Source organism: Nesoenas mayeri, assembly GCF_963082525.1.
Source record: "Nesoenas mayeri genome assembly, chromosome: 6".
In the NCBI taxonomy this organism is placed as follows: domain Eukaryota; kingdom Metazoa; phylum Chordata; class Aves; order Columbiformes; family Columbidae; genus Nesoenas; species Nesoenas mayeri.
Window position 1 is genome coordinate 11,168,073 of NC_137545.1, and position 22,230 is coordinate 11,190,302.

Consider the following 22,230-nt stretch of genomic DNA (forward strand, 5'->3'; position numbering starts at 1 on the left):
GGAGTCTTCTCGAAGCATAACTAAAACAGCACTTTGAGGAACGTAAAGAAATACATAGAGCCTGCAAACTAATAAAGGATGATTTGATAATTTTATTTTGAATTAATAAAAAATGACCACCAGACATAATTTGTTACACAAAGATTATATATTATATTTTATTGTAGTAATTTCTTTCATGTGGTTCTTGAAGCTTGGAAACCTTACTCTTCTGTGTACTTCTGCCATACATAGTAAAATTATTAGAGCTTCTTGTGGTTTTCTGGGGTCCTAAAACTGCTAATGTTCCTTTTATTTGAGTATATACATGCAAAATTTATGTGCTGCTTTTGTTTGTTTGTTTTTCAAGAAGATGCCTTTCTGATGATGAAGAATCAGTCATCTCCCTTGGGAAGTTTTTTGCAAATGCTATACTCCAGCTTGTTGCGGGATCGTGCTGTTTTTCTTCCTTGATTTATTTCAGCAGATCTTCATGAAACCTCATGTAGCATCACTGTTGTGATGTGCAGTCTTAGCCAAGAGAATATAATGTGAAAATCAGTTTGGGGTGTTTTTCTGTTTATGCAGATGTTAAATGATTCTTCTCAGTTTTGTTGTTTCCTGTAGTTGGTTCAAGTGTTTCAGCAGGTTTCTCTAAGGTAGAAACATCATACTTCAGTGAAGCAAGACCTCCAATGCCAGCAGGGCTTTTTCTAGGCTGAACTACACAACCCCCAGTTCTTGCATGCCACTTAATTTTAGGCATGGTGGAAGCTGCTAAGCTGTTAATGAATAGCCAACACGCTTGTGCTTTCCAGATAATCTGATTCTGAATGGTCTGTAGAAATTCCAGGTATCCTTTGAATACCGGGGAAGGCACCGAGGGCTTCCTTTTAGAAATCCAGGTTTTGGAGCTCGCAGTGCTGGTGGACATGGTTACACAGTCCCTGGCTGCAGCAGAGTTGTCTTGTGTCCATTTTGACTCAGAAGCATGTTGCAGACTGCAGAACACTGATAAGGCCAAACAGTTCCTTCAGGAGGAAGCCTGGGGTGGGTTGGTTGGTTGGTTGTTTCTTTTAGAACATGGCATTTTGTTGTCTCGTAGTCTGTTTCTGTTGCTGCAAGCGGAAGATGGGCTTCTAAATCCTTTTTTTGTGTGTCCTATGGCCTGGTATAGTGGCACACGTTCCCCATGACTCCTGGTTTGGGTCAACACGGGGTGAGGGAGGGGAGGAAAGCTGGGAATATCCAGTTTTTCATGTTTGTTTTTGTCATTACTGTGCAGAAGAGGTCTAGATTTCAGCTATCCTGCTAAACTATGGAAAGGCAGCTTAGGTGTACACATCTGGTCAGAGAATGAGGAGAATTATCTTTGATTGACTTAAACAGGCTCATGCTGTGATACTGCATAACAAGACAGTCGATCACTGTTGTCTGTCTCTGCCTCTTTATTGCACTTTGTTCTAGGTTCTGACTGCATTTGTTGCCAAAAACACAGCCTTACTTACCTGTGAATAAAGGTTCACATTCCTCCTTGAAAAAGTTGTGCTGTTTTCAGATCCCATTCCCTCTCCTCCTAGCAGAACCACTGCAGGTGAGGCATCAACCTTGGTTCCTTCCCTGTTTGTATCAAGACAAAAGCAGCCCTAGGCTTTGCTCTACCACAGTATTAACAGCAGATGCTGCCCCTTGTGTTCCCTAGACTTGATTTTGTAATTGGGCAGGTGTTATGAATAGTTTAGATAGAACTGGCTATCTGGCATGCAAGATGTTTTGTTTCTGTTGGGGATGCAGGAACAGGTATGATGGCAAACACTGAAATTAGCACGCTGTCTTGTTTATTCAAGTTTTCTGTTTCTTGCTCTTCTCCCTTTAAAAGGGAGAGCTAACTTAACATGTGAGAGAACTGATCTGTGGGGCAATGACCTTTGAGCAGCTGGAGCCCTCACCCACTGGGATCACAAGTTCCTCATGGCACATCCTAATCCTAAAGTTGCTCCTGAAGAGCTCAAGCAGCCACGCTCATGTTGAGGCACGAATTCGTTTACCAGCTGCAGGTGGAGCTTGTACTAGCTCTGTAACGATTTTCCACTCAAAACCACAAACAAACAAAAACCAACAAAAAAACCAACCACGAAACATTTATTTTCCTCCTAAAATTGTGTTACATCCTCTATGTTCGTATTCAACTCTGCAAAAAGAAAGGGAAGGTATGATTTTTAGCCTTAGGCGAGAAAGAAATGCCTTCGGTGCAGATGGAGGCGAAGGAAAATGCGTAAGGGAAAAAAAAAAAAAAGGATTTCTCGGTGCTTTCCCTCCCTTTGCCGTGTCTGGGCGCCCACCTGCCCGTTCCACGGGAGGAGGTGGAGGCAACGCCGTCTTACCCGCCGGGCATGTCGCTCCGCTAGAGCCCGCTGAAGCCAACCCCCGGCTACCTGCCTTCCGCTGACACGTGAAACGGCTGCGGAGAAGCGATCCCCGCCCGGGGCGAAGCAGCGGGCGGCGGAGCGGACTCCCCGGGCCGGGCGGGCGGGGCGCTCGGAGGCCGGGGCGCTGGGCCGGCCGGGGCCCGCCCCTCCGCGGAGCCCACCCCACCGGCCCCGGGGAGCGGAGCTGCGGCGGAGCGGGGGGAGGATCCCGCCCCGCCGCCCCGCTCCGTCCCACGGGCCGCGGGCGGGGGGTGCGCGGGGCAGAGCGCGGCCGTGGCGATGGCCCTGCTGCCGCGGCGCTTCCTCTGCTTCCTGCTGGGTAAGTGCAAACTTCCCCGGCTGCCGCTGCAGCGAGTGCGCGCCGGGGCCGGGCAGGGCGCGGGAAGCGCGGGGGCACCGCTGGCAGCGTTCGTGCGGGGCGGCGGCGGCGGGGGCAGCTCCCCTGGCAGCCCCTGGCAGCCCGGCGGTGGCGGGGCCGGGAGGTGTGCGCTGCCTCTGCGCTGCGAACGGGCGGGCAGCACCGGCCTCCTCCTCCCTGACTTCACCAGCGCCGGCTGAGCTCTTTATCCCCGAAACCTGCGAAGTCTCCGGCTGCATTTTGCTGGCGGCATAAAAGGCAGGTGGAAATTAAAAGGAGAAATCGTTCCGAAGCACTGGGAAGTATAAAAGGTTTAACTTCTCTAAATATGTCATGACCATGCTGTCGGACACAGCCTGTTTTGTGTGGGATTTCCTATTTGGTAGGTGAGATTTAGTGAAGCATGCTTGCCATTTCTTTCAAAAGTAGAAATCAATTACTAAGAGACTGCTTTAGGAGTCTCAGTTTTCCTATTTCTGAGCCACAGGGAGAGGATGCAGCCAGAAGTGCTCGTTCAAGCAAATATTTCTATGCTGAGATCGGATGTTCTGGGTTTAGTAGATGATCGACTTAAAATCTTGTTGGAAATTGTTGCATTGTCTGGTTATTTTCTTGGGGTGCAGCGTGTCATGGTTTCTCTGTCCATGTAATTGCAGATGCAACAGGTAGAGACTGGTACAGTGCTTGTAACGTGAATATCCACAGCAGACAGTTCAGAGGGATCATGTAATTGTATGCTGCATAAGAAGTGTATTTATTTAAGGTTACTTAAAAGGGAAACTGCATACCCTCATCCTAATGCTGATCGTCCATGAAATCAAAGTGCTCTTTGAGGATGCGTAGATTTCTCCTTCTTTCCCTGCCCGTTTTCTTCTCCAAACCCCAGTGAATAATGCATTGAGCTGTGCTGCATGTAATGGTTTTATCTGTACCACGTAATTAACTATTTACTACTCTTTAGCTGATGGTTATTCACAGGGAAGAGAAAGCTGCGCCATTAGATGAAGAACATTTTTTGAGCTTGGTTGCAGGCAAAGGCTCCGGAGCAGTCCCATGCAGAAACCTGTGACTGATGTAGCTGCCAGGGAGCCCTAATTCCTGCTCTCCTAGGATTTCTCGCTCCTCTGTTGTCCTAGTCCCCCCTTTTCCTGCCTTTCCTTCTCTTGGTTTGTGCAGTGTAAGGTTTGAAAGTGAAGAGAGCAGGAGTTGGTGGTACCCCAGGGTGCTCTTTTCCATCTCCAGTAGGCTCGGTCACAGCAGGACATCTGTCTCTGTGCAAGCCACGTAACCGTGATGGATGACAGCTAATCATGGTTTGAGTGGTTGGATGCATTTGTCTTCCATTGCATCCTTCTGTGGGTTTTTTTTAGCACATTCTGCACTGTTTAAAAAAAAATAGTGCACCAATAGTGCACATTCTGCATGATTTTAAAAAAATAACCGCAACAAAATACTTGTTTCTGCTTTACCTTTCTGCTTTATGGCCCTGAACACAGACAGGGATCCACTGAAATTGCAGGTGACAGCTGAGAGAGCCCAGAAGTCATAGTGGAGTTGTGAATTCTGAGGTTGCTGATGCAGGAAGCAGGTGTTTTAAATTTTAATTTATTATTATTTTTTTTTTTAAGGAAAGACAAAAGGGGGAAAAAGGTTCTGCTAATAGGTGTGGGATCTTGCTAGCAGGAGTGCTGAGGTGGCAGACAAACCTGAAGTGCCTATGCTGAATACCAGGTCTTATGCGGAGAGCATCATCTCTGTTCCTGTATATGGTGCCACACAGTGTTGCAGCGTCTCTTTGGACAGGCAGCAGGTAGGGAGGGTGAGTTTCCCAGCTCTGTGTTGGCATTTTTACCACCAGCCCTGTCACTGCCTTGGGACACACTCTCAGATACCTGCCTTTGTCACTGGAGCACCTTTCCCTGTCAATTGTTGAGAGCTTTATGAACGATGGGTGTTGGACTATGGCGTGTGATGATCTCTTCCCCAGAGCTGTGTTTCTGGAGATGTGTCCACCTCTGCAGGCAGCTCACCCTGAGCTCAGGGGATTGCACTGAGCCTGCTCCTGCCCCAGCTCCTTCTTGATGCATTTAGCTGTGGTCTGCCGCTGCAGCCCACAGCAGGATGCGGAAGTGGTCTGTAGAGGCCGTCTTTTTATTTCAGAAGAAATACATACAATCTGAGATGCTCGAGTGGCATCCAGAATAAAACAGGGAGCACGGTTAAGGCTGATAGTGCTTCTTTGTGCCTTTGAGTCGGTCATTTCTGCGTCAAGTCAGAGTGGAGCAACTTCTGCTGCCAGTTGGGAGCATCCTCCCTGCCCTGGGACCAGAGCCTCTACAGGACTTCTTGGTGGTGGGAACTGACCTCCTGGCCTAAAGCTGTGAGAGCCGTACTGCCCAACTGCAGGGCTCTCTCCTGGCAGCTCAGAGCTGTGGACTCCCAAATTTGTATGCTGTCTTGGCCATGAGAGAATGACACAGACTCTCTCCCTGCCACCGTAGCCCCCTGGCTGTACTGAAGCTGGGGTCCAGGTCCTGGCAGGATCAGGTAAGCTTTCCTTCTATGCAAGGAAAGCCTTTCTCTTAAAGCTCAAGCTTTTGTCTTAAAGCTCAAGCTTTAAGCAGCTTTGCGACTGGCTTCAGAGTCCTTAAAAAGCCATGATGGTTAGGGTACCACCTGCCTAAAAACAACCTGGTCTCATTCAGCAGGCCTGAGATCCAGCTATATCCCAAGGTAACTGCTTCTATTAGAGGTAATATCTGGCTTTTTCCGTTTTTTGGCTCTGGTTCCCTGCAGGGGCTGCTCAGAGAGGGGGGGACTGAGCCATGCTCTTGCTCACCATTACTGTGAGCGATGATAATTAGCACCACACTCTGCTCTGCAGCCTTGCCTTGGTGTTTAAGGGGTTACCTGAGGGCTGGGTTTCACAAGGAGCGTCGTTATTGCTGGTGGTGATGGATGAAGCAGGATTATGGCTCAGGACCCAGGTCAAGGTCGCGCAGCTGAGAGTTAACAGGAAAACCCTCTTACTCGTGCTAAACGCTGCGCAGATTTGCAGAGAGATGGGTCCGCACCGATGGTGCTTCTGCTGCATGGCTTGCTGGAGGTGGTACAGGGATGTGCCAGCAGCATCCATGTGTGTGCCCAGGGATACTGGCTGGCGTGAGAAGGGTCGAGTGATGCTCAGTGCCTCTCACAAATGTGCTAGTGGGTGGTTGGAGATCCTGTGGGGACAGGCGTTCTCCATGCCGGCGTTTGCTGTCGCTTCTGTGCCTGTTTCTGCTGGCAGTACTGTGCTATGCTGCTTTGATTTCTTTGGGGTTTAGATAGCTGTATTATGGAAAGAGATAAGAGGGGATTGCAAATAAGGCCAGTAAAACATTATTATCGTATTGATTCCTTGCGTTATTTGTCTATGCTGTACAGCAGTGTGTTGGCATATTCTACAGAAAATGATGCTTTCCTGAAAAATGGAAGTTATTGGTGCTATGTATGATTTATGCTGGAAAATAAGAAATTACAAGTGCCGTTGTATCCTCTGTTCAGCTCCTGGGACTCCTGGAATTGGGAGGAAAGGTAGTGATGTAAAACCTTTGGAGTTTTTTGGAATGGTTTAAATTGTCTTAACTTTATGTATAAACATCACAGCTCTGATTCCTAGACTTTGGTCTAAGACACCTCTGGGGAAGGAGGTGGCAGTGACAGGAGATGCCTTGGCTTTTCTGTATGTGCCTGAGTACCTGTATATTCCCTTTGCCCTGTAACCATCCTTAAACTGTTACACCTTATGCCTTGATACCATCAGTCAAGCTTTGCAGACTGTACTCAGCTGATCGCGTGAATTTCCTGGACTCAAAAATAATAGCAATAAGAAAAGATGAACACTGAAAGTAACAAGAAAGGGAAACCTCTACCTGTCAGCGGGAGCAGCTTTGTGAGACAGGTGGCTGCACCGCAGCCGCAAAATCTTGCCGTGTGTTAGGATTATCTGTGTCTTTCTTCACCCCGAACCACACTCAGTAATGTCTGTGTGTTATCTGAACTCAGGCACCTCTTTTATAAAAATACTTAGGCTTGGTTTAAAGACTAATTGAAGGCTACTGCATCTCTGGGAAAATCCTCCTAAATATTTAGAACGTGTTGTGTTATAAATCCCTGACAGTGAAGTGAAATGTTCCTCCTCCCTTTCAGAGTATCTCTGGGATGGAGAGGACTCGAGGCTTTCTATACATTAAAATAAAAGCATGTGAGTAGTGAAAAATAAATTACTTCCACTGTGTAATTTCACCTACTGCTCCCATACATGCCGGCTCTATTCCTATAGAAACTGGTGGCGTATGGCTTTGGTAGGCTGGATGCAGGATGTGTTACCCAGTCAGGAGCCACTTGGCTTTGAGAAATTGAATTGCATTTATTAAATATGAAATGCTGTTGAATTAAACAGCCGTTAAGCACCACCACCATAATCTTGTAATGACCCTGGAGGTTGTAGGTAATGAAAATATAAATGCCATGACCTGGAACGAGATGAGAGACCTCATAATCGCTAAAAATGAGGTTGGCATTCTTGATGTTTTCATAGGGCTGGATATCAATATTGGGTCATTACAGAGTTGAGGGAGGTCTTGGAAATCTGCGGGTGGAAATGTGGAGTTATTGCTCTGTGCTAGCAAGTTCTGCCTCACTGCCTGGCTGCAAAGCCTGGCTCTGTCAGTATTAGCGTGCATGTTTGGTGAAGGTTTTGGCCCCAAAGCGGTGGTTGCGCTTGCAGCCCTTGCCAGCACAGACCCTGCACCGAGCGAGGACTGAAAACACCACGGGGTAGCGCTGGGTACAGGGGAGAGGAGCATTAAAAATGGCATATACAGGGGATACACAGCGTTTTGACTTGGTCAGATAGCTATATACCTTTTTCAGTTCTGGGAAGCTGGCAGCAGCCTGGCCAAAAACCTCTGGCAGCGCTGGATTTCAGCCACGGGCGGGATGAGATTCCTCCGGGCTTCCCTGTATCCTTCAGGTACCGTTTGTTGGGAAGCGGCCGCGCTCTGTGTGGGTGAGTGGCAGAGAAGTGTCATCTCTGCACGTTATTCGGCAGGAAGGAAAGAAAACTACTTTGAGAATCCTCTAAAATGGAAAATAAATCATTCCCGAGCTGCTGACATAGCTCAGTGACAGATTTTAGTCTGGAAACTGTATATTTGAAGTGTTTAGTCAAGCTGCTGTTCTTTGCAGCTTATGATGAATACACTAACAAGACACTGCAGCTATTTATTTTATTTTTCTCCCTAATGAATTTTTATATTTATTTATTATGTTCTTCTTTATAGGCAATCTGAGTGAATAATACTTGCCCAGGAGCTCATTTTTTTATCTCTATGGTAGTTCAATAAAACGGAATAAAAGAATAATCCACATTTAATGCACACAGACCCATTGAAACCTGAACCAAGGATCGAAGCGTGTTGTCTCCAAACTGATGCCGGGCACTTTTAACCTTGGTGTTAAGTTTCTCTGTTCTTATTTTAGCCTCAGTCAACTGAAATAACTGAAGGAAAAAATAGCCTGGGGGCAGGGGGAGAAGGACACGTTTGCCTTCAGCACATTCTTGAGATCTTGAGCGTTGGGGCTGCTTGTTTCTCCCTGGCTTTCTGCACCAAGACCACTCCAGCTTTGAGACCCAGCAGACATCTGGCCTCTTTTGGTGTCCTGCGCTTTGTTGATGGTTTACAAGTAACTCTAAAGCACGAGTCTAATGCCTGGGTAAAGTGCCGGGATGAGGATGCTGGAAACCACTGTCATCCCCTGGTAGGCAGGAGCAACACGCCTGGTTCCCGGGGGTGGCATCGCTTCAGCCCCTGCAAGCAGCTGCCAGCCACACAGGCCATTGCCAAAATAGGGGTGTGCAGAATTAAATGGGGGTCCCTGTTCAGCTCATCTGGGTCAGTGAGTGGGTATTTAATGGTGGTAATGGTCAGACCTGATTTGAACTGGGAATAGGTGAAGCCAGTCAAGTCAGGACTGTACCGTCGCTAATCTCCAGTGCGTGTCTAAAACCTGTGGTTTTCCTCCATTAATTTAATCAAGGCGAATTGTTTTTATAAAGACCCCACTATTCATTAACGATATATATAGTTATCTTTAGAACTAGCTGCTTATGGCAGACTTTTCCCTCTCCTGATTTCAGTCAGCCAGCAGTTGCTTTTCAGCATGCCTGGCTTTTGATTCCCTTTCTCCTTCCCTCCTTCTCAGCTGGTTTTGATTTTATTTTACTTACTAAAGGAATTTTTGGGGAGGAAGAAAAGTATTTGCCATTCTGTTCTGTGCAGAATCAAGTCTAGGGACATGTAAGGTAAGTCCCGTTTCTGGAAATGTTCTTGGCAGCTGCTGATGGGTATCAAGGACATACCGTAACTTGTGCTGATACATATGGGAAACTGAGGCAAGGAGAGAAACTGGACCAGGGTCCTGGATCTTTGAACAGCCCGTTTCAATGTATTTATTAGTTAATATCATTTAACAGCAATATTATGTGGCAAAAAGGGAACCCCTTGTGACCCAGCCAAGCTGGAATAGTCCTACACTGGCTGATGCGTTGCAAAGTACTAGCATTTGGTTTGCATTTTAATTTTAACCAAATATTAGGCATTTACAGGAGCCTTTATGTGGAAACCTATGTCAGAACGGTGTTGAATTATCTTTCATTTAGGGAGGGCTTGACTGTTACGTTGTAGGTACAGGAAAGCTGCTTTCTGAGGTGCTCCATAGTATATAGAACTTGGAAGAGGAATAACACGGTGCAGCAGGATCTCTGCTGCCCCAGCATCTCCTGAGTGTGGGATCCAGCCAGAGGGGGATCTGGGGAAACTGTTTTCTGTGGGCTTGTTGAGGCAATTGCTTGATACTTCTGTGAGTCGCTATATATTGCAGTAATTTAGTGCTTTGGAAGCTTACACCATCCCAAATCATTTCCATGTCTCTTAAATCCCTCACATCCTCAGAAAACTAATTGCTTTGATATTTACGAGAACTGGAGTTGTCCTTTCCACACAGAACCTAAATTACTTTAATCTGATTCTTTGATTCAGTGTAGAAAAGGGGGACTTCATCCAGTGAGACTTCATCCACTGTTCCTGGAATGGTTATTCCCCTTCATTTTATTAGACAAAGCAAAATAAATAGTTAGCTTTTTTTTTCCCAGCCAGCACTAATGAGATATTTTGCATACAGCTGAACATAATAATGAAACCCAAAAGGGTATCTGAGGTTTTAATTTTGGTATCCTGTTGTGGCTGTGAAGGAATGTAGTCATTTGTCCATTGAGCTGATACTCTGATGATTTGTAATCACTTAGTTTTTTGCTAGGCTGAGGCCATTTGTTTTTGCTATCATTTTATAGTTCTCCCAAGCATTACGAGAGGGCACAAAGTAAATTGCTTAAAAACGACCACCAGTGAATTCGTTGTTGAAGTTGAGGTAGGAGCCGGCTGCCTGTGAAAGCGATGCCTGTTTGTTTGTCTGTTTTCTTTATTATTGTTTTAAGCAAATGCCTTATTAAACAGCCAAAGCAGGACAGTTTGAGCCAGTAGGTTTGATGGTACTTTTGTTCATTGGTGGTTGGGGTTCCCGCTGGGGCCGGGCTGTGAGCTGGGGGTGCAGGGGCAGGGTCACCGTGGGCAGGGGGATGGCAAGGCAGGAGTTGGGCAGCATTACTGGCAGAGGTGTGCTGGTGAAACCCCAACTGGGCAGGCTGAAGGCCCTAGTGGTTTTCATTTCAGTCCCCTAAATTGTTTTCCTCCTTGCAGAGCTGCAACCCCGGGTGCCACCCCAGTGCCCCAGGAGGAGCGTGAGCATCTCGGAACGGCGCTTCGGGCTGGGTCCCTTGTCCCGTGGGAAAGCAGCTGCCGAGGGCAGGGCAGGCACAGGTCCCCAGGGGGACGGGCAGGGAAATCTCTGTGATTATGTGGTCCCTTTGGCAGGCAACGAGAGCCGGGACGTGGCGAGGAGGTGTCGCGCTGGGAAGAGAAATGAGGGCAAAAGGACTCCTGACCCATGTACCGCCCGGCTTCGTTAGCCCGCCGCTCACAAAGCGTCCCTAATTAGGGCCCTAGCTATGGAGCTGATTGCTGGGCGCAGCGGAGCGTGCTGGAGCCCCGCTCCTCGTGGGGCCGTGGAGCTGGGATGGGGTGGCGGGGTCTGGGTGCTGGCTCCAGCCAGCAGGGAATGGAGATCCTCCGCTCACCTCTCACTGCCGCCGGGGTAAGGGAATTGCAGTGCTTGGGCGCGCTGTGCTTTGCTAAAAACATGGTGCCACTTCAGAGTGAGGTGGGTTTATCAAAGGACCATTGGGCTGCCAAAAAAAACCAGGTAGGGATGTAGCCAATGGTATTGCTTTGGTGCTGCGTGCCCTGTTTGGAGGTGCAATGAGGGGACCAGGAAATGCGGTGTGACGGTACAGGGCTGCTGCGGTCACTGGGGTGGCGTTTGCGCCGAGAGCCGTGTCCGGCTGCTGGCGTGCAGCTGAGATGGAGCTGATGCTTATTCGTGATCCGCTTGTTTCCGTTTGACCTTCTCCTGTTACTGCCTTTTACCATAAATAAGTCTTTATGCCCAGTGATGTTTATCCCCAGAAGCGTTTCTGGAGCATCACGATGCTCCCTACAACCTGGCTTTTGCAAAGCGCAGCCCTCACGCTGGTTCTGCTCCTGTTCTCATCGGACCACGTCCCCACAGAAATGGGACTTGTAGGGTTGTTCCACTGGCAGCAGCAGTGGGATGGTACAAGCAGGATCTCTGTGAGCTCTTCAGCCCCACGTGTTGTGCTTCGTTCCTGAAGACACAGATGCCATTAGCCTCTTTGGAGGGTATCTGCCACCTGAGCTTTCTGCATGGCCAGGTCCCTGACTGGGGACCGTCCCCAGCCTGGCCGAGCAGTGGCTGAGTTTTTCTACTGATTCTGCATTCAGGTATCTGCCAGCGAGGTTTTACACTGACTCTCGCTGCTGCTTGTGCCCCTGACATGGCGCTTATGCCCTGTACCTCCTGCCATGGTGCGTATTTGGCACAGAGGCCCCATTTGCACAAGCAAAGCTGGAACAACGTGCGTGTTTTGGAGGATCATCTCTTTTCCTAAAATTGAGCTTTCCTAGCCCTGTCTCTTTTAATTTAACATTTTTTCCCTGCTGCGAGGCTGTTTTTTCTCCCCCTAGCCTGGATGACTTCTCTCCCTTCCAAGTTTCCTGAGCACTTGAGTAATTTGAAAGCTTTTGTGGCTTCATGGCAGTAAAGCCTTTGGACAGGGGGAATATGGGGTGAGTCTTCCATCTTAGACCTTGCTGGAGAGCTCTGGCCGTGCTTTGTAACCATGTCCATGCCATGTTTACAGGCCGCTCTGTTCAAGTAGGAGCTGGGTAGGTTCCTTCTGCTGCTCCATCTGCAGCCCCCTGGGGCAGAGGGGAGGGAGAGGGGAGGATGCTCCTTCTCTTCTCCAAAGCGAGCTGTGGCAGCACGTCCAGAACATCCCGAGATCAGCCTTCCCCCGCCTCTCAGCATCTGCTTTGACTCTGAAATCCTTGCGGCACAGTGGCTCAGTGCCTTGTTGAAAAGTCCCCTCTCCCTTTCACCACATGAGAACCCCCCGAATATCCCATGAATTCCCTCTTTACATCCTGAATGGCTATGCTGGGAAGGAAAATCCTATTGATTAAGGGGCAGTGTCAACAAGTGTGCAGCAGGCAGGGGAGGCAGAGGCTGCCTGGTTTTGGGACCCAAGGATGCTCCAGAAGCAGCAGGGAGCAGGTTTGGGGCAGAGCTGCTCTCTGAATTAGTGCTGCCGGCATGAGAAATGCCCTTCTCACCTTAAACAGCTTTGACTGACCAGTGAGTCCCTCCTTGTCCTGACCTCCCCAAGCCCGAATCTGGCTGTGTATCTGGGTTGCCAGTGAGGGGGACAGGCCTTTCCCATGGGCTCACCTGCTGCTTGCCAAGCACCTGCATCCCTACAGTGATGGGGAAGTAGGAGCATCTCTGCAGTGACTTCAAACACCTCCGTGTATTTTTGAGGCCCTTAAACTGGATGTGGGGAGCCTGGTGCTTTGCCATGGTGAAAGCAGCAGCAGCTTGTCCAATCATGCATTAGCAAATGAAGTTTTTGAAATAATTGAAGTGCTACATATAATCCATTTTCCTTGGCTAAATTTATTTAGTCTGATGTGGTAGCTCCGGCAGCTGCAGGTCTGGCGGGTAATTGGCTGTGGGCTCATTTTCTGTCTGTTAAATAACAGTTATTGCTTTTCCGCATCTCCCAGTGCTTTACAGGAGAGGCCAAGATGATGGTTCTCACCTGAAGTTGAGGAAAAGGAGGTAACCTGAATTAAAAGCTGGTACTCGGGGGAGGAGAGCACATTGGACAGGGGGGCAGCATGGAGAGCCCTGTGCCCACGTTCCCTTGCTGCAGGCTCATAGAGAGAGGGAGAGATGCTGCAGATGAAATATTGCCAACCTGGGGAGGGAGGAGGTGACCAGGGGAGCTGCCTGGGGAGCAGCTGGGCTGAGCCTCTGTGGGAAGGGATGGGATGATCCTGTGCTGGTGGTGGGGCTCGGGCAGGCTGCTTGAGAAGTGGTGGGGGACTCTGTCACCCCCACGATCACCTGCATAGTTGGGGTGCCTCCATCCCTCTGACCATTCCCAAGCTGCTGCACAGCTCTGACAGCCCCAGGAGCTGCTGCCAGATCCCAGCAGCTCGGGGCGGGTGGGAATGCTCCTGGCCTGATCCACACAGGCAGGGACTAGGGGCTTTAAAAATACTTTCCCTGTACAAAACCGGGACAGAAATAGCATCCCCCGCCAGGGCTCCGAGGTTTCGTTTGACTGCGGGGGCACGTCCCAGGCTGTCAGCAACCAGAGGTGTTAGCGGACGGCTCCTGCCTTTCTGATAGAGAAATAAGTGGTGGTGTGCCAGTTTCCCTGTCCTTCCCCGACATTAACATCTGCATTTTCTGCCCCCCCAGCTCCAGCTGAAGGGGCTCACACATTTGCTAAGTGCCAGCTTCATTTTTTCCTGGTGAACCAAGGCAGCATTTACAAGCTCTGAAGCCTTCGCTGAGCTGGCAGCTGCCTGAAGCAGCTCCAGCAGGAGGTGTATTTTTAAGCAGAGGATGCCAGACCCTTCCCAGGGGTTACAGTGCTGCAGATGCTGAAAGGGGCAGTTGTGCCTTTCTTCCCCCTCCTCCCCAGCTGGTGTGGGTGACTTCCCTTCTCTCTTGTGTTTCTTGGCATGATGTTTCTTGCACAAGACCTGAGCTTCCTGCTTGGTTATGCAGTGGTTTGGTTCTTAAAGCCTATCTGGAGCTGGACACCATGGGGGTCTTCAGAGCCTGGTGTGGAAGGTGCCCCTCAGATGGGTGAGCTGCAGGGGGGCTGGTACCTCTGTTGGGACTCAGTGGGCTTTTTGGAAAAAAAAAATCTGAGTTTCTAACACCACCATGGGGGCCAGAGGTACAAAGCAGGAGGCTGGATACGTCCCTTTGCCCCGTCTGGCTTTGAATAGGGGGGGCAGCATCAGGCTCAGGAGGAGGTGTGGGTGGGTACCGGCGGTCAGGGTGGTCCCGGGCAGGTTTGCAGTGATGCTGCCAGTTCCCATGTCCGCAGTTCATGGGGACCAGCCAGAGCCCAGGCCAACCCTTACATGCGAGTGTGGCTGGCAGCGGTGGGTTTATTTTTAGTCCTGCAAGCGTTTGCTCCATCCCCCGCCAAACCATCTGCTGCTTCCAGCCAGGCTGGTTTGTGGGCTTTGAGTCAACAAAGCGAACCCCCCTGCAAGTTTTGCATTTTTTGGCTGTGAACCAAGATGTTTCTCAGGCTCATCTTCTACCTCCTGTCTCCCATGTCCTCTCACCCTCCCATAAGTGTTTTGGATGAGAATTTTGGGGCTGGGTCTGATCCTTCCTTTGGCTAGAGCTGTTTGCTCAGATCTCTTGACCCGAACCCCAGTTATAAGATGTGCAATAGAAGAATGTCCAGTTATTTTTCCAAAATTTTTTAACAATTCAGGGCCAACGCTGTTTTTCTTGCTTAAATACGCGAGTGACTTGGGGTTTTCACAGTTAACCCTCAGGAAGCTGAACTCTGTTAGACATTTGCTGGGACTCTCCAGGACATCAATCCCAGAGCAATCAAGAGGGTCTGTGATTCCTGAACAAGCCTTCCCCCTAATCACTTCCTCACCACTGCTCTCCGGATGCTCCAGGTGAGAAGGCAAATTAAATATCCTTAAAGTTGCATCTTCTGTCAGGCAATCAGTGCTCCTCTTGGCAGGGAAGGGCATTCATTAACAGTCATGCAGGTCCTTGCACTGAGATAAACACCACATCGGATGGTGCCTCCTTCCAGTAGAAGACATCTTTGCACACAGAAGGCAGCGTGCATGTACATTGCAAGGGTGAATTTTTGGGCAGCTTGCGGTGGTATCACCTCTATGGCTGGGGAGACATGGGAAGATGGAGATCACCTGCTGCGCCGTGTCTGGATGGCACCTTAAGACCAAGCAGGGCTTTGGAGGTACCACATGGCTCTGGTGGGATGTTCCCAGAGGACCACTGTGACCCGCAGCTCCTGAGGCCATTTTTCCCAAGGAACAGGAGCACTGGGAGGCAGCTCAGCCTCAGTGTAGTCAGGTTTTGGGGCTCATTTTCTTAGCAGCTCCTTATATCCTTCACAAAGGGATGCTGCTAAGTGCAGTGGTGTGACCGCTGTGCAGCTCAGTTATTTACAGCTCCCTGAGCTGACTTAGACTGTCTCCATCAGCAGGGATGAAGAGAGGTGGAAAACCTGCTGGAACAAGAACCAGGGGATACAAATATCCCTCCCTGCTCTTTTCCCCTGTTGTTACAAACCCTGAGCCAGTCCCAGCCTGACGTGTAGATAGACATGGGTTTGGGGGAAATCTGGGAAATATTCATGGGTTTAGGCAGGGTCCATGTGGAAATGTGCAGGAGCTTTTCCTTGCTTTGACCTTAAAATGTGCATTTAAAACTAAAGTCAGTTTTCCTTAGCCAGCTGAAAACAAAGGAGCTTTTTGGCCTCACTGTGTCCAGCTCCATCCTCGCAGCATTTATACAACAGGCTCTGTTGAGCCCTCCTCCTCCTGGATGATCTTTGTCTCTGATGTATGAAACAAAAGAGCCCTTCAGGATGTTAAAAATCAAATGTCCTTGTGAAATGTCTTAGTCACTGGCTGATGGGTCTGGTTCCTCAGTCCCCTGGGGGAAAAGGATTCGCAGACAGACCTCACATGTAGGTGTGGGAGGTGCGACTGGGCTCTTTAGCTACCAGTGACAGAACCTGAGGGAATGACAGGAAGATGTGCCAGGGGAGGTTCAGGTTGGACATGAGGAAAAGGTTCTTCACCCAGAGAGTTGACACTGGAACAGGCTCCCCAGGGAGGTGTCACGGCCCCAAGCCTGACAGTGTTCAAGCAGAGACTGGACAATGTCCTCAGACACATGGTGATGGACTTGGTGATCCTTGTGAGCCCTTTCCAACTGAGGACATTCTATGATTGTGCCATTCTGTGTTGTGGGGGATATGTTTTCCAGGAGCGCAGTCTCTGCACCACTCCTTGGGGTTGCCAAGCCAAGCCTTGGCTGTCGGCATCTGCAATGTTCACTGTGCAGAATCCCTCACGGGGAAGGCAGAGCTCCTGGAGAACATTGCAAAGAGCTGCCTGGGGTGAAAGAAAGGTGCTGCTCTTCCCGTGAGGGACCTTCGGAGCTGAGACAAGAGGCAGGAACAAAGTGCAAGCGTATGAGTCATGTGCTCAGGGATGACAAGTTTGCAGTTCTCATCTGCTTCATCCCCGTGGTTTATTTAGTGTTTCTTCTCTCCCTACCCAAGGTGGAACTGTTAGGTGGTTTCCTTTAGGTCTGTTCTGTAGGAGCAGATGCACAGTCATCAGAATATCTTTGGGCATCTCTAAGGACAGTTGTCTTTATGCTACAAGTGATGACTTGTCTCTAGGCTCATCCATGCTAATCGGGAGCAGGGAGGAGCACAGCTGGGCGAAGGGCAGCCTGGCCTTGCTCAGGAACTTCTGCTTCTCTTTCTGCTCATGCTGTATTGCTCTTGAGTTTCTTAGAACAGCTTTGTCTTCCTCAATTTCTCTCCGTGCTTTGTGTGTCTCACTCATTTCTGCCTGGCTCTGTTTCCTCCTTTGCTCCTCAGTTCCCTCATCCACCTCTCTGGCTGCTTTTTAATCTGTTCACCTCCCCTGCTCTCCTTTCTCCCCTTACGCAGCTCTCTCCTGTTCTGCATTTGGTGTGTTCACTGGCAGCATTTTCACTGCCAGCTGTTTGTCCGTCTACTTGTCCTTCACAGTCGGGTGCTTGGTCTTGACCAAGGGCTGACTTCTTGGGTGGGACCTGAACCTCCCTTGGATGCTGGTGCTCGCTCAGCCGTGTCACTTGCTCACTTGATTTCACCCAGATTTGAAGGGACGGGAGGGGGAGAAAAGCCGCCCAGCCATCAATCGTCCCTGAGCCTGCCTGGACTGAGATTTGTAGTCCAGCTCTCTCGTAAAATTACTGCACCTCCCCTCCTCCTCCTCCTCGCTCGGTGCTTTGCTCCAGCATCCCAAACCTTCGCATTTCAGAGCAGGGCTTGTCGCTGGCTGAGGTGGTGTTGGCAGCTGCTGTAGGGTCAGCCCCTGGCTGGTATCAGCTGATCAGAGCTTTAAATTATTCTAAACACGGTTTTATTACTGCAACACTGAGGGTTTAATGTTCCTTAACTCCCTTCCCTTGGCTTCATAACTCATGTCGCCTCATCTCGAGCTGGATCAAAGCGGCTGCTGTGGTGGGAGGTGGCGTGGGAGCCCTGCAGCCATCCAGAAACCTGGTCCAGGGGGTCCCTCACTGCCCAAATATCCCAGCAGATCCCGAGTTCCCACCCCTTCCCATAGGATGCTGGTGCTGAAGTGCTCCATGAATTTGGGGGCTGGAGAGGACACCACTCGAGAGCATCCCCCCGGGCAGGAGCCACCAGTGATGTCCCATGGGTTTTGCACGCAGACTGCTAAATAAGTAGCTAAATTCTGTTTTGTTATAAAATATAAATGAAAATAAAGCCCCACTCTTTTGAGCAGAGCTATTCGCACACAGCAAAAAATAGCATTGGTATGCGATGCCTCCAGTGTGCTCCAGGAGCTGCAAAGGCACAAGCTGGCACTTTGGGACCAAGTGAAAGTTATTATTTATAGCCAGGCTCAGTAAATCATTCCTTCAGAGGTTTTTTATTTTACTTTGAGCCTGCTCCCTCTTCCCTTCGTAGCATTACTGTCCTTTTCCCTTCCCACTTGCTAGCCACGTTGCACTAATTGTGCACAAACTTGGGGCAAATTAAGCAGCATCTCTTCATTCTCTGGTCCCAACCCAGAAGGCACCGTGTAGCGGTGATGGATACCCAGAGGTGAATTAAATCAGCGCCACGCAGCCAGAGGTGAATTTCACCGTCCTTGTCCCTGCACTCCTTCTGAGGTGGATATTTGTTTCCAAGCATGGCAATGTGCAGATAATGTTTAAGGGGTCCTTTGCTCAGCAGCAGCAGGGATCTGGCTGGGAGCTTTCAGTTTATTTCCAAACTTACTCTTTTTGTAATCCAAAAAACTGGGAATTTAAAGTGCAAAGATGTGTGTCAGGTGATCAGCAGAGAATACATCTGCCTCCTTAATTATTTATGACTTCCTCGGCATATTTTGAATAATTGATTTATCTACTATCAGGCACTGGGGACGGTAGCAGAGAATGATGCTGCTGTCAGAGGGATGTGAAGAAGGAAATAAAACCCCGAGAAGGAGGTTTTGAAGAAGCGGGTTGACAGTGGGGTTGCTTTGATGTCCAGCTTCGCTTTGACAGGTGCCTTCTGTGTGAAAAGCCAGAGGGGCACCACGCCGGGGAGCTGTGGCGGGGCCACGACCCACTGCGGCAGAGCCTGACCCCTCTCCCCTCGCCTGTCTTCCAGCCCATCACTTCATTGCGGCGACGGCGTGCCAGGAGGCGGACTACGGCTGGATGATCCGGCACTACTGCCTGAAGCAGTTCCAGCTCAGCATGGAGGGCATCGGGCAGCGGCTCTGGTGCGACTGGGATGAGACCGTGGGGTAAGTGAGGTCCCTCTACTCACTCCTCCCTTCGCGGAGTCCTCAGACCACCTGCACCCATCTTTTCTGGGGTGTAAGGAGGTCAGTGGTGCGTTTTATTCAATGGGAGGGACAAATGTGTCATTTGGCTCCGCTTGGCAAATGCTGATGGTGCCCTGGCTCCATCCCTGGTAGGTCCAGCTGAAGGACTCACGGTCTCCTTCACGCTGGATATTGATGTGTTAATAAGGCTGGGATCCATGTCATGGCTCTGTTACCTCTTCTGGTGACTCACTTCTTGATGGACATGTTTTCCATGAGATTATTTTTTCTCCCAGCACTCAAGTTCTCCAGGCAGTCCAAAACGCCCTAACTCAGCTTGAAAACCCCACAACCCACTGAGATGCCCTCAGACCCTATGAGAACATCCTAGGCTGTCCCACCAGTGCTGCTGGCTTGCCCACTACTTCCAAAAGTTGCCTGTTGATTTTTCTTAGCAACGAGAGGGAGAGGCTGGCGTGGCACAGCATGGCAGTCTGCTGCTAAGGCTCCTGTTTGTGATCAGTGTCAGCGAGTTAGCGGTGATTTGTGCCTTAGGAGAAGCAGAGATGTGGTCTGCTTGCCTGGTGGAGCACTCGGTGGCATCTTGGGGGGATAATGAGGGTGATAAGGGAACCCTACTTCATTACAGCAGCACTGGGAAGAGCAGGGTTGTTGCATTTAGGGAACGTGCTGCTCTGTGGGTTTGGTTTTGGCTTTTTTTGGCGTTTCTTTTGGGTTCTTTTTATTACAAACCACCTGAACGCACTTTCTTGGGATTGGCTCCTTCCTATTTATAATCAGCAGAGCTGAATTTTTCGGTACTGCTATGGCTTAAATCATTCTCCTGGTGAGATGGTTTTGATCACAGTTGCAAAGATCAGTCTGGGGTCTCTGTGTCTCATCTGAAAAAAGAAAACAAACCCCATTCTCCACGTTGAGTTGGCGTTCTGCATTGTACAGCGTTGTTGTGCCGTGGCCTTTCTCTGGGAAAACGAGGCACCGAAAAAAAACGCGTTCTTGTGACACAAAGTGGGGATTGAGGTCAATTGGAAATGTTGAGATGTTGCCGTATGCCATGAATGTTTTGCACAAAAATTAGAGTTTTTGTAAGATTTTGGTCGATTTCCCATTTCATATCCCTTTTTTTCTGTGTGAAATTAAAACATATGCATGTGTGTATATAAGCATACATATATAGGGTTAAATAGCATTTCAAAAGGACAGCTTGAGTTTTCTTTCCCCTTTATCAGTGACAAAACAGAGGGGAAGAAAAGAGAGTGGAAAGACTATGACGGACCTCATGTGGTCCTCAAAAATGTCCAGGACTGCTGCTGTTGCTTCAGCTCCCTTCTGCCTTTGGGGTCCCTGCAGGACCTCTCCCCCTCTATCAACACCTATGGGGACAGCATCCAGATGTGATCCAGATGTGGCAAGTGGCAGCAGAAGGGGATAACCAGCTCCCTGGTGTCTCCTGGCTGCACTGGGTGTGAGCTCCCAACCCTGGGGACAGCCCAGCAGAGCTGTCCCCAGTTTAGACTGTCCCCAGGCAGGGACTGAGTGTGTCCCAGCAACAGGACTTTGCTTTTGGTCCTGCTCCAGTGCTGTCTGCAAGCTTGGTGAGATGCAATCCATCTCCTCCTCCAGACCTTTGGTGAAGCCACTGCACAGGAAGCAGAGGTGTATTAAAGAGCTTGTTCTTCATCTCTGACATCTTGTTTTTTTAATTCTAAATAGCTTCTACTAAACTTGTTATCCTCGAGGGGCTTGGAGGAAATGTTGATGAACTCACAGTGTTTAATTGATTGCGTGGGTCCATTTGCTCCGTGCAAACACAAGGCTCTGGTTATTTAAGAGGTGACATTCCTCTGACACTCCAGTGCCCTCAGGGCACTGGGAAAATCAGGTAGAAATAGCTCAGCTACTGCAGTAAATAAGCTACTCTGCAAGGATATGTGTTTCGGGTGGCCACCTCGCTCAATATCACTGCTCCCTGGGCTTGTGGGACTTGCCATCCCCTTTTGGGAGAAAAAGTGCTGTTGGGAGAGATCCCCACAGGCATGGGCAGGGATAGCATAGACTGGCTGGCCACCACTCTGGCTTTATGGGGAAGGATGTGACTTCCACCAGGCATGAGATGAAGAGATGGGAATAAAACACCTGCCTAGAGTCCATTTCTTCTCCCTATCTTCCCCCAAACCGAGGAATTTTGATGCTTGAGAAGGAGAAATGCTTGAAGGTTTTGCCTCTGACAGGTCCTGTACCATCAGCAGCATCGGGTTTGGAGCTGTGATTTCTCATATGCATCATTTAGCGGGGAAGTGCCCGTTAGACCCATCATTTACTGCTCAATTGAGAATGACATGATGGGAACATCTGGATAAATGAAATGTCTCAGCAGAGTTTGTAATTGTGGTTTATTGGTCCTATTTATAGGCTGCAGATTATCCTCCCGTCTTACCCGCAGAGGTATTAACTGAGCTCTTGCATCATGAGTATCGCTGTGGTCAGGTGTAATGAGGGGTTTCTCTGGACTAGGAGAATTTCCTGAGGTTGGGCTTGGACCGTGTGGACAAGCACCAGCTCTCTGAGAAGGTTTGTCCAACACCATCAAGCTCTGCTGGCTTCCTTAGCTGTGCTTGTTTGGGGAAAGGTGATGTTTTTTGATATGCAGGTGTTTATGGTGCACCAGGGGCACTTGTGTGAGCTGTTACACGCTTCAGGAATGGCATACCACATGTTTTTTAATAAAATAATGAATTCCAGAAGTTGGCAAGGGACGCTGTCTCCTGGGGAGGGAGAAGCTCTGAGAGGTGTTTTCCTGTGGCTCACCTGGTCAGCTGCCCATCTACCCAGTATCTCCAGCCCCTCCGTGGCATTGCCCCATAGATCCCTGGTCTGAGAGCAATTTAGACCACACACCACAGTGGCTTTTTTCCCAGGGCTTGCAGCAACCCTGTTATTTAAAACTGTAGTGGCATCTCGGTCTCCTCTGCTTCATGGTGGTGGCCGAGCTGCTTTGACCAGGATCTCAGCTGTGCATGACTTTGATTCCAAGTCCAGATTCATGGGTGCAGTGATTGAGCTGGGGCATGAGCTGTGGTCTCCCTTAGGGCAGCTGTTTTGGGGACATGGAGCGCTGCTGGCAGAGCCAGGGCTGCTGGAGGGGTCGGGCTGTCAGCTGCTCACCCACAAATGCATCAGCAGGAGCCTGTGACTTACAGATATTTTCCTGCATGGTTTTGGCTCACTGGTGGGCCAGGGGACAGCTTTGTGTGATGATTTTTGCACAGCA

The 22,230-nt window shown here is 49.5% G+C and overlaps 1 protein-coding gene across 1 annotated transcript in view; it reads left to right on the forward strand.

Annotated features, from left to right (window-relative positions):
• The window catches only part of LOC308041788 (RNA-binding protein 44-like), a gene marked incomplete at both ends in the record, with an annotated part of 36,933 nt that overhangs the window by 10,918 nt on the left and 3,785 nt on the right, over positions 1 to 22,230 (forward strand). Inside the window, 2 exons of the mRNA XM_080346697.1 lie at positions 2,452 to 2,727; positions 18,779 to 18,917. Of these exons, the coding sequence (XP_080202823.1) occupies positions 2,452 to 2,727; positions 18,779 to 18,917 (415 nt within the window). The remainder of the gene's footprint in view (positions 1 to 2,451; positions 2,728 to 18,778; positions 18,918 to 22,230) is intronic.